General features: G+C 39.7%; 1 protein-coding gene across 5 annotated transcripts in view; it reads left to right on the top strand.

The window, feature by feature from the left end:
- Nucleotides 1-13,771, top strand: part of iqsec1b (IQ motif and Sec7 domain ArfGEF 1b) — a 514,186-nt gene extending 500,415 nt beyond the window's left edge. For 4 of the 5 annotated variants that reach the window (XM_060910459.1, XM_060910458.1, XM_060910461.1 and 1 more), the window contains 3 exons: nucleotides 666-842; nucleotides 4,963-5,012; nucleotides 9,666-13,771. In XM_060910459.1, the coding sequence (XP_060766442.1) occupies nucleotides 666-842; nucleotides 4,963-5,012; nucleotides 9,666-10,196 (758 nt within the window). In that variant the 3' untranslated portion in view covers nucleotides 10,197-13,771. The remainder of the gene's footprint in view (nucleotides 1-665; nucleotides 843-4,962; nucleotides 5,013-9,665) is intronic. The other variant, XM_060910462.1, reaches the window with a different exon arrangement.
- The last annotated feature ends 881 nt before the right edge of the window (nucleotides 13,772-14,652 follow it).

Genomic DNA, 14,652 nt, shown 5'->3' with positions numbered 1-14,652 from the left:
CTCCGCCTCGTCTCCTCTTCCGGAAAAAAACCCTCTGGCTTCACGCACACAATCCGCTCTCTCTGCCTCGTCTCCTCTTTCGAAAAAAGCCAACCCACTCGCTCCACCTCTTCTCCTTTTTCGGAAAAAGCCAACCCTCTCGCTCCACCTCTTCTCCTTTTTCGGAAAAAGCCAACCCTCTCACTCCACCTCTTCTCCTCTTTCAGAAAAAGCCAACCCTTTTGCTCCGCCTCTTCTCCTTTTTCGGAAAAAGCCAACCCACTCGCTCTGCCTCTTCTCCTTTTTCGGAAAAAGGTAAAAACTTCTTCCTGAACCGGTCCCGTTGTTACAATTCACTGCACAACAATAAGGCATGGGGTTTTTCTTTGGAAATTCCTGAACGCACATCTGCACTCAAGCCGAACGGTAATGTAAGTAAACGGAAGTGGACTCAACTCAAGCGGTTTGTTTGGCTTAAATGACGTCACGCACCAAGTGGTCATGAAAATAGCCGAACAGAAATTCGCCACGATCAGCGCTAACTTATTTTAATTATTACTTATTAACAATACTTCTTGGGACCAGAAGAAAATTACAGAGGGTTTTTTAACATATAAAGTTTCAAATGTGCATAAAATTAAAACCGTTGCTTATGAGCTTTAATGTGTGTGTGTGTGTGTGTGTAGCTGAGCTGGAAAAGCAGAAGGGTGTGGTGCGGCCTAGCATCTCGCAGAGCTCTGGTCTGAAAAAGGAGACCGGCAATGGCAACCTGAGCCGAGCCAGTCTGGATGACAGCTATGCCATGGGGGAGGGTCTGAAGAGAAGCGCTCTCAGCAGCTCCTTACGCGACCTTTCCGATGCAGGTAATTTCAAAGGTCACCACTAGAAAGTGCACTTCTAGTAAGCAGAACCGCAAAATTTAGAATTGACAATATAGTGGTGGTGTGGGGAATAGTCTCAGTTGTACACTTCACCTGAACATTCTACCGACTTATTGCCCTCAAATAAGTACAACCTTCTGCACAATTCACAATCAGTGAGTGTGTTTCCACTCAGGAAAAAACTGTAAATTATTGAGGAATTTAAAGTTCTCTAATAAGTCTAAATAAGAACTACATAGTTTCTGAATGAGTTTGTGTTTCCAGTTCAGGAATCATAACCCTTAACAAAAGTGGTTATTAATGAGGAGCAAAAAAACCAGCAAAGATGGAGCAAGCTGAGATTGGCATTTCTGACCTTTAGGGGTTGTGTTCTGCTGTGTGAATATTTAAGTTTGTAAGACTTTGAGCGGGTGGTTGGAGCGCAGAAGTACGGCAGGACAGAACTGAATTGCAAAAACTCTTCATTGTGACACTTTTCAGCCGACACAATCTCCCAGCCACACAGACACGCACACACATCACTCGTCTGGTTGGGGAGAGAGCTCTCTTCCTCTGCTCTCTCTCTACTTTTATCAGGCGTGGTCACTGGGGAAGACACACAAACACAGGTTAATTGACATCAGGTGCAGCGATTCTGCCACTTACCTTCCCTGACTCCGCCCTCCGGTCACAGATCGACGCTTGACCACGCCCCCGCTGCCACAAAGTTGTTCCATGAAATCGAGTCGTATGTTAGCTGATGGCGCCGATTCGGCTATAAGTCGTGTACGAGACTGAGTGGAATAACTGTTTTATTATATCCAGATTCACTGGATTTTGAGAAACAAATTTTTATTTTTTGCAAATTTGATAATTAAAAACTTTATACAAAACATCCAACGAAATCGTTTCCGCTTAGAATGTGAACAAACCAGCGAAATGACAGTAGCAGTTTGTGAAAAATTCTATAATAATAATTCTCGGAAAAAAGATACGTTCTTACCATCAAATATTTTTATTCCATATTTTGTTGCTTCTTTTTGTATTTTTTGGGGTTTTGTTTTCGATTAGGGTTTTTATTTCGTCCTCGGTTGGTTCAGCAACACCATTTTGTTTTTCTCTACTCACGGTATTGCTGGGTTTCAGTCACGTGACTTTTCTTAGTGGTTTTACTGGAAGTGAAATAGCTGGTGGTCTAAACGGCTGCCATAGTGCAAACAACTAGTGATAACGTATCAGAGTATACTCGTAATGTAGAAGCCACTGCTCGCTTCAGATATATTCAGAAGATTGCTATGTGCAATGGAATCGACCCCTACAGTCTGGGAAAGAAGGATTTGTCATCCGATATCGAAAACTACCCTTCAGTCGAGTTCCCTGACATCTCGAACTATCTGGTGTTACAGACATCCTTCTACACCGCAAAACACGTGGAAGAGTATGGAGGCTTACAACTTTTTTGTATGTGGCTGAGTAAAGGACCTTGGTATCAAGTCACTGCTGAATGAGTCCTGTATTCTTTTTGCTCGTGTAAGTGTCTGTGTGGAGATATATAATCTCATTATCTGTAGCCGCTTTATCCTGTTCTACAGGGTCGCAGGCAAGCTGGAGCCTATCCCAGCTGACTACGGGCGAAAGGCGGGGTACACCCTGGACAAGTCGCCAGGTCATCACAGGGCTGACACATAGACACAGACAACCATTCACACTCACATTCACACCTACGGTCAATTTAGAGTCACCAGTTAACCTAACCTGCATGTCTTTGGACTGTGGGGGAAACCGGAGCACCCGGAGGAAACCCACGCGGACACGGGGAGAACATGCAAACTCCGCACAGAAAGACCCTCGCCGGCCACGGGGCTCGAACCCGGACCTTCTTGCTGTGAGGCGACAGCGCTAACCACTACACCACTGTGCCGCCATATATATATTTATTTATTTTAAGCCTTTCGTTTGTGTCTTTACAACAAACTGCTGCAAGTTGAAGTGTAAACAAACAATTTGCTTGGTTCTCACTTGTGTTGGCTGTTATCTCTCAGGTAAATCATTCACAAAGATCATCAGAAACCCCTTTAAAGACCTGGATCTTAGTTAAACAAGACGGAGAAGTGATCACGATGCATTGTAACTGTATGGCTGGGTGAGAATTTTGTTGCAACCTTCATGCGTATAGACTTTGTGAGGAGTAAACAAAGAAACAGCTGGGGACTTTAGTACTTCGTGACTAAAAAAAAAAGTACTGTAAAATAACGACACACAGCAAGAAAAGTACTCGGAAAACACTAAGGACGTAGCTGAGAGGGAGATACAAACCTTTCACAAAGTGATCACTGCAAACTCGAGCATGCTTCGAATTGGTTCCCTTCGATTTCAGTGAGAGGTTCAAAAGCCACCTTTCTCGACGTCTTTTTGTGAAATCCTGTGTTCGTTCACCCTTTTTTATTAGTTCACGTAGAACCCTGAAGAAACTTTTATCAGTTTCACGGTTTGATCGATTCGAACAACCTAAAACAGCGCAAGCGTAAGGCATTTTTCATGCGAGCAACGCACCTTCTCCGTACAAACACTTTTTCAACTGAGATTTGGCAGACCACCAGATAAAGTTCTGAATAACTAATGAGGCGGATGTGACGTCACGTGAAACCCAGCAATATGAGCTGATAGCCTAGTTGTAGAGTAGCCAATCAGAGCTACTCTACAACTATCCAGTGAATGTGGATAGGATAAATGTAGAATATGTCACACCAGATAGACATTCAAGATAATATATACCAGATAAAAGCAATGACGAGCAAAACCTTTACTGCACTGTTATTATGTTGTCTGATCTCTTTAATGAAAATCATGAGCATGGGAATGAGAACTAAAAAGGTTCCTGGGAACTACAGGCCAGGAACTAAAATCAGGTTTCTCTGTTGGTCATGATTTCTCTGTTGGAAACACATCCGTTATTCCTGAGTTCTACAAAAACTGGGTTTATAAAATTGTTCCTGCGACGGTGTTTATAGTTTCACTAAAACATTGTTCCCACCATGTTGGACTCCTAATGATAAACTGCGATAATTTAGAAAGTTTCAAGCCAGTTTTTAATTGAGTTGAATGAACTTTATGCCCAAAGGGGGCAGTTGCTGGCTGTGGATACGGGCACAGAAGATCAATAGAGCATAAAGGGGTTTGATAAAAAGTTAAATAAAGTGGAGTAAGTAATTGGTATTCTCTACAAATAGTTTTAAGCTGCATGAATGCCTGATAATGACTGCACAGGAGAAACAAGGAAGGTGTAAACAGCTCCCCACGGCTTTTCTATTAGCACAGCCAGGTGATAATACGGCCACGCTGCGAGTAAGAAATGAACGGAGACGGTGTGTGTGCTGTAGTAGGCTTCTTGTAGCATAATAGAGGTGAAGATGAACACTTTGTGTACTTGTGATAACACTGTGTCCCTGCTAATATTTTATTAATGTTGTAATGTTACCAGCTCGTGGATTACAAAGACGAGGGGTACGGGTTTGGGTTTTTTTTTTTGTGTGTGTGTGTAATATGAGTAGTGTTGTCCCAAATAGTAAGATTACTATGTATGTCATATTCAGTGATCCTGACAGGCAACATGACTGCTAATATAATAATTTTAGCTTCGTGTGTTTGGGTTTCTATTCATCAAAGACAGACCAAATATGAACATTCTTACATATATTTTCCTCATTGTAATTTTTCTTTTTAGCTCTGTATCCTGTAGTACTGCTAGGTAAGTTAGTTTCATTATGATGTGTCCAGTTAGATGGCTAAAATCAGTTGTCCTTTATATTATGTAAGCAAAAACGTGCTAGAAAATGGCAGCTCTCTTCATGCTAGCCTAGAAAAGTGCTCAGTCTATCAAATAAAATCAACTCTTCCATCCTCTGCTTCTTACTCGTACCCAGAAGACTTCTGCCCACTTACCCCAATCCCATTCTCCCAAACTCAGTATCCCCAAAGTGAGGCAACTAGTGGCTTGCCATGTATCAGTTAGCGCCCCCTGCAGGCAAGCAGGCTAGATGCTGCTCTGTTGTTTCCCCGCTGTGCTGTGCTGTGCTGTGCTGTTATGTGTAAGCCTGCTCTGATTTGTGGATGTCCTGCTCAGGCAAGCGAGGTCGCCGCAGCAGTGCAGGATCTCTAGACAGCAATATGGACGTAAGTACCATAATGTAAGGTTCACCCCTCCAGCCTGCCGTGAGCAAGAGCTCCTCCTTAGTGACGCCTTTGACTGTGAAACTGCGAATTTCTTCTCAACTTGTATTGTTCTTTGCACCATTTTCCTGGTTCTTTTAGTTTGTGTGTTTGTGATGACAGTGTTGAACCTCACTCACTGCATGAGCTATTTGCTTTGAATGTACATGTTGCATTGAAAGCGTTCTCCTTCACTTTCCCAGCTGGGGAAAAAAACCCCACATCATAATGGGAATTATACAGGGTGTTTTTAAAAAAAAAAAAGTGATGATATTTGAGATGTAAATATCCCAGAAACTACACAGTTTAGGTAAATGAAACTGAACAGGCTTAATGTTGAGCAATATAAGATTTATTCCTCAAATTTTGAATGAGAAATTCAAAAGTATGTGGATTCCATGAACGATTTCACAAATTTTCAATACACGCGCCGCCTGAGACACAGACAGCCTTCCTCTTTTGAACTTTTTGTGCCATGTCCAAATCTGCATTGCAGTTGGTGCCTTTTTAGAGAATTCTTTCATAAATGCATGTTGCACAGTCTTGTTCAAGCGTACTCTAACTCACAAAACACCGTTTCTTTTCCAGTGAATGGCTAAAAAGATAAAAACCAAAAACATTAAACATAAAATTTTGACCAGTTTCCACACATGCTGTTAAAATTTGAGGTCAATTGAACGAGAATTGGTAAAGTTATTAGATTGTGAAATGATATCAAATTTTTTGAAACACCCTGTATTATTGTTTCCAATAACCATCCTCCTATAATGATGTGCAGTTCAAACATTTTCACCAGGGTTTGAACTGTAGTCCACCATTGTACAAATAGTCGGCATGCTACAACCAATGTATCTCAGCAGTCTTATTTGCTTCTTCTATTTAATAGTTTGTCATATACCAGTCAAAAGTTTGGACACACCACCTAATTCAGTGATTTTTCTTTATTAATTAAAAAGCATTTCATGTCTCTAAGTAATGATGGATGTCCAGCCATCCATTATCTGTAGCCACTTATCCTGTACAGGGTCGCAGGCAAGCTGGAGCCAGCTGACTACGGGCGAGAGGCAGGGTACACCCTGGACAAGTCGCCAGATCATCGCAGGGCTGACACGTAGAGACCATTCACACTCACATTCACACCTACGGGTCAATTTAGAGCCACCAATTAGCCCAACCTGCATGTCTTTAGACTGTGGGGTAAACTGGAACACCTGGAGGAAACCTATGCAGACATGGGGAGAACATGCAAACTCCACACAGAAAGGCCCTCGTCAGCCGCTGGGCTTGAACCCAGGACCTTCTTGCCGTGAGGCGACAGTGCTAACCACTACACCACCGTGCCACCCAATGATGGATGCCATTTCTTGTAAATAAATTTAGTTGAGCGGTTTCTTGACATAATATGGATTACTACAGTTGTGGAATCAGACTATTTACTGTATTTTTATTATTTACTGTTTGATCTCAGATGCATTAAGAAGGCAAGAAATTGCACTAATTAACTTTTGACGAGGCACAGCTGTTAATTGAAAAGCATTCCAGGTGACGACCTCATGAAGCTGGCTAAGATAATACCAATAGTGTACAAAGCGTCAAGGTAAACGGTGGCTACTTTGAAGAATCTAAAATATGAAACATTTTGGGGGGTTTTAACACTTTTTTTTGTTTATGATATAATTCCATATATGTTCCATATGTTATTTCATAGTTTTGATGTCTTCGGTATTGTTCTACAATGTAGAAAATAGTCAAAATATAGAAAAACCTATGAATGAGTAGGTGTGTCCAAACTTTACCGGGTGTGTTTACTTGTGGCTGTGATGCAAATAAATGTTGTGTGTTTGAACTTTGAAAGGAAAGACCCCTCCACTTCCTTTCCAGCCTTGTGTACCTGTTCCTATCCAGTACAAAGAATCGCTTTTTACTTAAAAAAAAAAAGAGTAGGGCAGAGTACTAGAAAGTACAGCAGTAGGAATATGACTAGGAATATTTCATCCATCCATGCCTGAGAATGATTATTAAGATCAGAATTTGTGGACAAAGTAATTAAAAACCATTAAATTTGACTGGGATGTGTGTATTTTTTATATATACTGTGTGTGTGTGTGTGTGTGTGTGTATATATATATATATATATATATATATATATATATATATATATTAGTGCATCTCAAAAACTTAGAATACCATGAAAAAGTTCCTTTTTTTCATAATTTAATTCAAAAAGGTAAACTTTCATATTCTATATTCATTACATGTAAAAAAAAATATTCATTACATGTAAAGTGAAATATTTAAAGCCTTTTTTGTTTTAATTTTGATGATTATGGCTTATAGCTCATGAAAATCAGAAATCCAGTATCTCAAATTATTAGAATATTCCCTAAGATCAATCAAAAAAAGCATTTACAATACAGAAATGTCCAACTTCTGAAAAGTATATTCATTTATACACTCAATACTTGGTTGGGGCTCCTTTACCATGAATTACTGTATCAATGCGGTGTGGCATGGAGGTGATCAGTATGTGGCACTGCTGAGGTGTTATTGAAGCCCAGGTTGCTTTGATAGCGGCCTTCAGCGTATCTGTATTTTTGGGTCGGGTGTTTCTCATCTTCCTCTTGACAATACCCCATAGATTCTCTATGGGGTTCAGGTCAGGCAAGTTGGCTGGCCAATCAAACACAGTAATATCAAGGTCAGCAAACCATTTGGTAGTAGTTTTGGCACTGTGGGTAGGTGCTAAGTCCTGCTGGAAAAGGAAATCAGCATCTCCAAAAAGCTCGTCAGCAGATGGAAGCCTGAAGTGCTCTAAAATCTCCTGATAGATGGCTGTGTTGACTTTGGACTTGATAAAATACAGTGGACCAACACCAGCAGATGACATGGCACCCCAAATCATCAGACTGTGGAAACTTCACACTGGGCTTCAAACACCTTGGATTCTGTGCCTCTCCACTCTTCCTCCAGACTCTAGAACCATGATTTCCAAATTAAATGCAAAATGTACTTTCATCTGAAAAGAGGACTTTGGACCACTGAGCAACAGTCCATTTCTTTCCCTCCTTAGCCCAGATAAGACACTTCTGACATTGTCTCTGGCTCAGGAGTAGCTTGATATTAGGAATGCGAAACTTGTATCCCCTTTCTTGAAGATGTCTGTTCGTGATGGGTCTTGATACACTGACACCAGCCTCAGTCCACTCCTTGTGAAGCTCTCCCAAGTTCTTGAATCAACTTTTCTTGACAATCCTCTCAAGACTGCGGCCATCCCTGTTGCTTGTGCACCTTTTCCAGCCACCCTTTTCAGCAATGACCTTTTGTGGCTTACCCTCCTTGTGGAGGGCATCAGTGATCATCATCTGGACAACAGTCAAGTCAGCAGTCTTCCCCATGATTGTGGTTGTGTGTACTGAACTAGACCGAGAGATACACTGTATTCATACTGTTTTACTCAAACTCGAAATGAAATATTCTAATATTTTGAAATGGGTTTTTTTATGTTTTTGTACTGTATGCCATACTGATTAAAATTAAAATAGAAAAATGCTTGAAACATTTTAGTTTATGTGTAATGAGTCTATAATATATAACATTTTCACTTTCTTAAATAACTGATGGAAAATATTGAACTTTTTCACAATATTCAAATTTTTTGAGATGCACTAGTGTGTGTGTGTGTGTGTATATATATATATATATATATATATATATATATATATGTATATATATATATATATGTATATATACACACAAACAAAACCACACAATATAGCTAACTTGAACTTTATTAATATTTACTATTCACTGCCTGTTCCAGCTTTTGCATGGCATACATAACCATTCAGTATCTTCTCTCTTCTATGACGTGACACTGACAGTTGAGGTCTTGTTCTGCATATTGTCATGTTGCCTGAATGTTCTGTCCGTTTTGTTACAAAATATGCCATACTAATGAACAGTGTGCAGCATGGAAATGCATTTTACATTGCACTGCTTGTAAATTCATTCTGTAGTCTTTTCTTTATTCCAACTACATTCTACTTCTACCAGATTTAAATGGTTTTGATTTTTTTTTTCTTCAGTGCACTGTGTTTTTTTTGTTTGTTTTTTTTTATAGCAGGATGACAGACTCCAGTCCTGGAAAGCTGTTTGAGTTACCATGACCAATTTTAAATTACTACATACATTTCAACTATACTGAAAAGTACTCCAACATGAAACTGCTCTATTATTTATAATTGCAGAGATTATACACAGGTCATGTTGGTATCGGAGGAGCAAGGTGATATAAAAGGATTTTTTTTTTTTTTTGTAAACATGAAACAATCAGATGATTTTATTGCCTGAACTGCATTTTATATCGGGAGTATCCATAAAATAGATGCATCTGTTTTCATAAATAAATTCATATTGTTGTTAATTGAGATGAAAATAAAATACATTGTGTGTAAACAACTAATTAGTATTAGTTGTGTGTGATGAATCAGCCCAGCGGTGTTGCAGCCTTTCAGCACAGTAGTCCGACCCCCTGCTGTGTATTTATGAGTGATGTATAGGATTTTATGGTAGGGCTGCTTTTCATTCCTCTTATTTTGTGTGTGTGTTTGTTTACAGGGGTCCATCATTAGCAGCCCTCACATGAGGCGCCGCGCTACTTCCAGTCGTGACGGTCCCTCACACCAGCACTCTGTGCCCAGCTCATCCTCACTGCTTGGCTCATTGTTTGGTACCAAGCGGGGCGCCAAGTCACCCTCTCTACCCCCACAGCCTTCTCACCCATCCCACCCCACCCTGATCTCTCACACACCACATCCATCCAACCTGCACCACACAGCTCGCGAGGGTACAAGCCTAAGCGATGCACATCCACCACACCACACCCAGTACTGCCACGTTCAGCAGAACCCACCTCCATACCACCACCACCACCACTACCACCCACCTGCACACATCCAGTACCACCCCTCTTCCGCAGCCGCCTCTTCCTCCCATAGCCATTCGCATGCACCACACGCTCACGGGCCACACGCTCAGCACCCGCCTCACCCTTCCCACCTGCAGCACCACCACAGCCAGGCTCCGCCCCCAGCGGCTGGCCCGGGCAGCGCGAAGCCCAAACACAGTGGCATCAGCACTGTGGTGTGAGGGATTGGGACTGACTTTCCAGAGGCACAATGGCAGATTTGTTCTATAGCTGGCATGTGAAAGACTGTGGCCCAGGAACCATGGGGACTGAAAACAAAAAAAGGCATTGTGACACATTTCATTTCATTTAGAGCCCCTTTCCTCTGGGAAGAGAAAGGGGACGCACACTGTGTAGCACTGGCTTTCTCTTCCAGGCTTTCAGAAGGCTGCTAGACCCCATGGGTTTCCAAACTCCATTTCCACATTTCCTGCACATCACCGTTCAACTGTCCACTCCTAGGCAAAGCTGCTTTTTCTCATTAGGGTTGATTTCTTTTTCTTTTTTTTTTTTTAAACTTCACATCTGGACATCTGTCCAGCTTTCATGAAGCGGCAATGCCAAGCATGCACAAAGACCATAGCTACTGTTTTATCTTGTAATTAATTGCTTATGGAGTACTACAAAATACCCTGCTTGCTAATTAGCAGAAACAAACAGTCTCAGTAGAATGATGATTCCTAGAAACGGGGAGTTTAAATACAATGATCAACAGTCTATCCATGAATAAAGTCACCCACAAAGACATACGTGTTCCAGTATTTAATGTAGCTGTAGACCACAGTTCTCTGTGAAATAGTTAGCAGACTTTAATGTGCCAATTATTCAAAAGCAGTTACTGAGTTAGTAAGAAATGCTTTGTGTATGTCGTGCATATACTATTTTGTAAAATAATATCAACAATCAATATTACTGTTACAGAACAAAATGCGTCTGAGGCGTGAGAGAAAAATCTCAGTATTATACTCTTGAAGTAGAAGATCTAGTTTCACTGTTATAAAACTCAATCCAACACTTTTGATTAGGCGAGTGAAGGCTTGACCTGAAACTCCTCTGATTGCCTTTGAAGCAAAACTCTGGAAGATTCCTGAACAAACACAAGGAGCTTCTTCCGTGTTCCGGCAGAACTGTGTTTACTGCACTCATCTGCTCATCACTGAACAATCAGGAGGCAGAAGAGCAGGAGGAAGGAGCTAGCAGATGCAGGAATCCTCCTTAGGCCTTGACTCATCAGTCTTGGTCACTTAGTGCACCATGGTTTTATTTTTTTAACTATTTTTTTAGGGATGAATAACACGATATGAAGTAACTGTACATTTAAAGATGATGATGATAAAGATGATTTGACTGAGTGGGTATTTTGGAGGTTTAAAAAAAAAAAAACATGCTTTGCTCAAGAGGATTTGGACTGTTGTTTTTGACTTTATGGAAGGAAGCTATATTTCAGAGTGACTGATTTCTTTCCCCACATTTGAAAAGATTTCTCCCGGGCTCTTGCTGTGATATTTGTGTTCTCAGCGGGCTGAGTGTGTGTGTGTGCGCCCCCCTTCAATCCCCTTGGTGCTGCTGTTCGTGGTTCTGCATGCAGCGTAAATTGAAACAGGCTTTCTACACTTCTTCTGCTTTTGGTTTGTTTGGGGTTTTCTTTCTTTCTTTCTTTCTTTCTTTCTTTCTTTCTTTTTTCATGAATGCCTTTCACTTGCTCACAAATCCTGCTAAGAAGTATATGAAGTGGTATATGCCAGGAGTACAGTATATGTATCTTATTACAGAAGATTGAGAGATGAGGTTTAAACCATATTTTTTCACGCACGTCTTCAATTTTTGTAACTTTCCTTATGCTGAATATGCTGTGTATAGAAAGGAGTTGAAGTTATGATCTGATTAACGTGATCTTAACTCGGATATGAAAGATCTAAATAGCACTTGTCTCGTTTTTGTAAGTATTCACTTATGTACAGCAACTATGATAGAAGTTTGTTCTATCTGAGATGAATATCAGCAGTGAAGAGATTTGCTTAGCAAGTGCTATTTTTTTCTGTTTCTCGTTCTTTTTTGTTTGGTTTCTCTGTCTCTTTTTTTTTGTACTAATCATATGTGCAATATGTATGTTTCAGTTCTGTAAATGAACATTTGCAATCTAATGACAGACTTTTTATTTTCTTTAAGCGTGTCATTGTCTTTAATTCTGCATTGCTGCTCTCCCTCCTTTCTCTGTTCTAGCGACTTGCAGTGAGGAATGTCAACTGAAGTACTCTTGCATGTAACATTATACTGTAAGGATATTCTCTAAATATTGTATATTCCCAGAAATATCAGTGTTACCTATGACTGTTGTTGAGATTTAAGTGAAATTAAAAGTATGTAAACTTCTCTTCATGCGACTGTGTTCCTATGGAAGTCATTTTGTCATATTTTGTACCAGAAGATATTCAACTGTAGACAAAATAAATAGAACCAGCTATATTTCAGCTATAAAGTGCACACTGTGTATCGAGGCTTCTCCGCTACTGTAAAGATACTCTATAATCCTACTACAATTTAAATGTGTTATACTGTAGGATCGTTAATGGTGGAGATCAGCGTGAGAAGTGATTAAAGCAAATCGTTAATCTTATTATTATTATTATTATTATTATCATTATTCCTTGAATGCTGCTCTCAGATCCAGGTTCAGGTTTGTAATTCACATAGTAGAGCAAGAATAAAATCTCGGACAGACCTTTCCATTTTTGCATCGATAATATTTATCAAGCCATGCAACAATAAAAATTAATTTAACAGATTATACCTCTAAAGGAACTTGGAGCATCTTGAAATAAACTGATTTCTGGGACAAAGTAAGATTTGTTTTTCTCAAAACTTTTGAGAAACCACCCCTTTTTTTTTTTTGGTTGTTTTGTTTGGTTGGTTGTTTTTTGTTAGTTTGGGATATTTTTTTTTCCTTTTTTTATGTAGCAGATAAGTGTAATGCTTGAATCATGTGCAGTACATGACGTTTAGTCTAAAACCCATATTCCACTGCATGCATTTTCACTGTTGATTGAACGGTCATCTCCCCATAAAGTTGGAAATTTACTCATTTCTTTTATTCTGCTTATTCCCTTGTGTTCTGTTTATGATAGGAGGGTTTTGTTTTGGATTGCTTTTACATTTTATACCAATTCACTGAACTTCAGCATGTATTCTGGTTTTACTCATTGTAAAGAAAGAAAGAAAGAGAAAAAAAGACATTGTTGCACTTGTGTATGTTTGTGTCTAACAAAGATGGTCACTGTACATATGACAAACAAGGAAATGGGAGGGAGGCTTGCAAAACAAATCTCTAAAAATTTTATTAAAAAGGGAAGGGTTATCAATATAGGGCTAATTTGTGTATAGAGTCTGTATATTATTAGTATTTAATTTGTCAACCATCATTTCATGGGTACATTTTTATCTCTTTAAAGAGTTATTATCCCACTTATACTACCAAATGTATTCAAATTTGGCATTGGATCCTCTGTAGGTCTTCCAAGTTGGCCATTTCCTGAAATTTTTTTTTCTTTTCACATTTAGATTGACACACTGCATTCCAACACACACACACACTTTCTCTTTTAGCTCATTTTATAGGCCTAGTTATCAGATCAAGAGGAGCAGGAGAATATTCATGTTGATATGTATTCTGTTTCTAAGTAGATTGAGACCCTATAGATGTAAATCTATAACTGTGACCATGTGATTATCACAAAATAAAAATGTACTGTCAGATTCATCATTTGTTGATCTGTCTGTGGCACATACCATGGGAAATATGTAGCTTGCTATTAAGCATGCATGCAATTTATTTAAATGTCTATGCCAATATAAAAATAGATTGTTGTAATGAACATAACTTTAATCCATACTTTATGGCCAAATGTTTATGGACACCTGACCATGGCATACACATGTGGTTCTTCCCCAAATTGGTCCCACAAAGTTGGAAGCGTACCATTTTATAGGATGGTTTTTGTGTGTTGTAACAATTTCCCTTCACTGGAACTAATAGGCCCAAACCTGTTCCAGCATGACAGTGCCCCTGTGCACAAAGCAAGGGTCCATAAAGACATGGTTTTCCAAGGTTGATCTTGAGTGTTCTACACAGAGCTTTGACCTCAACCACACTGAATACCTTTGGGATGAACTGGAACACTGACCTCACCCCAGGCCTCGTCACCCAACACCAACCTGACCTCACTAATGCTTTTGTGGCTTTTCGAAAGCCTTCCCAGAAGAGTGGAAGATATTATAACAGCAAAGTAGGATTTAATCTGGAATGGGATGTTCAACAAGCACACATGGGTGTGACGGTCAGATTTCTCCAAACCTTTGGCTTATATAGTGTATTAAACTATTCAATAAGTGCTGCAAGCCAACACTGATCTGCTTTAATATTAGTAGCCCTAGTAGACATGCCTACGTTAGGCATTTGAATGTTAAACATTTGACAATGTGAAGAGGTTTGTCTTGGATGGTTCCTATATACATAGATATATTATGATCCACAGAATACTTCCAGTAAGCCATAGTACAAACATTACGCTGTAGTTCTGCACTGAAGTTATACAAATACAAAGGAAATGTTTTTAATGACAACTAAATCCAACATGCACT

This window comes from Neoarius graeffei, chromosome 26 (assembly GCF_027579695.1).
Source record: "Neoarius graeffei isolate fNeoGra1 chromosome 26, fNeoGra1.pri, whole genome shotgun sequence".
In the NCBI taxonomy this organism is placed as follows: domain Eukaryota; kingdom Metazoa; phylum Chordata; class Actinopteri; order Siluriformes; family Ariidae; genus Neoarius; species Neoarius graeffei.
The sequence above is the reverse complement of the archived record's forward strand: the minus strand, read 5'-3'. Positions and strand labels throughout refer to the sequence as shown.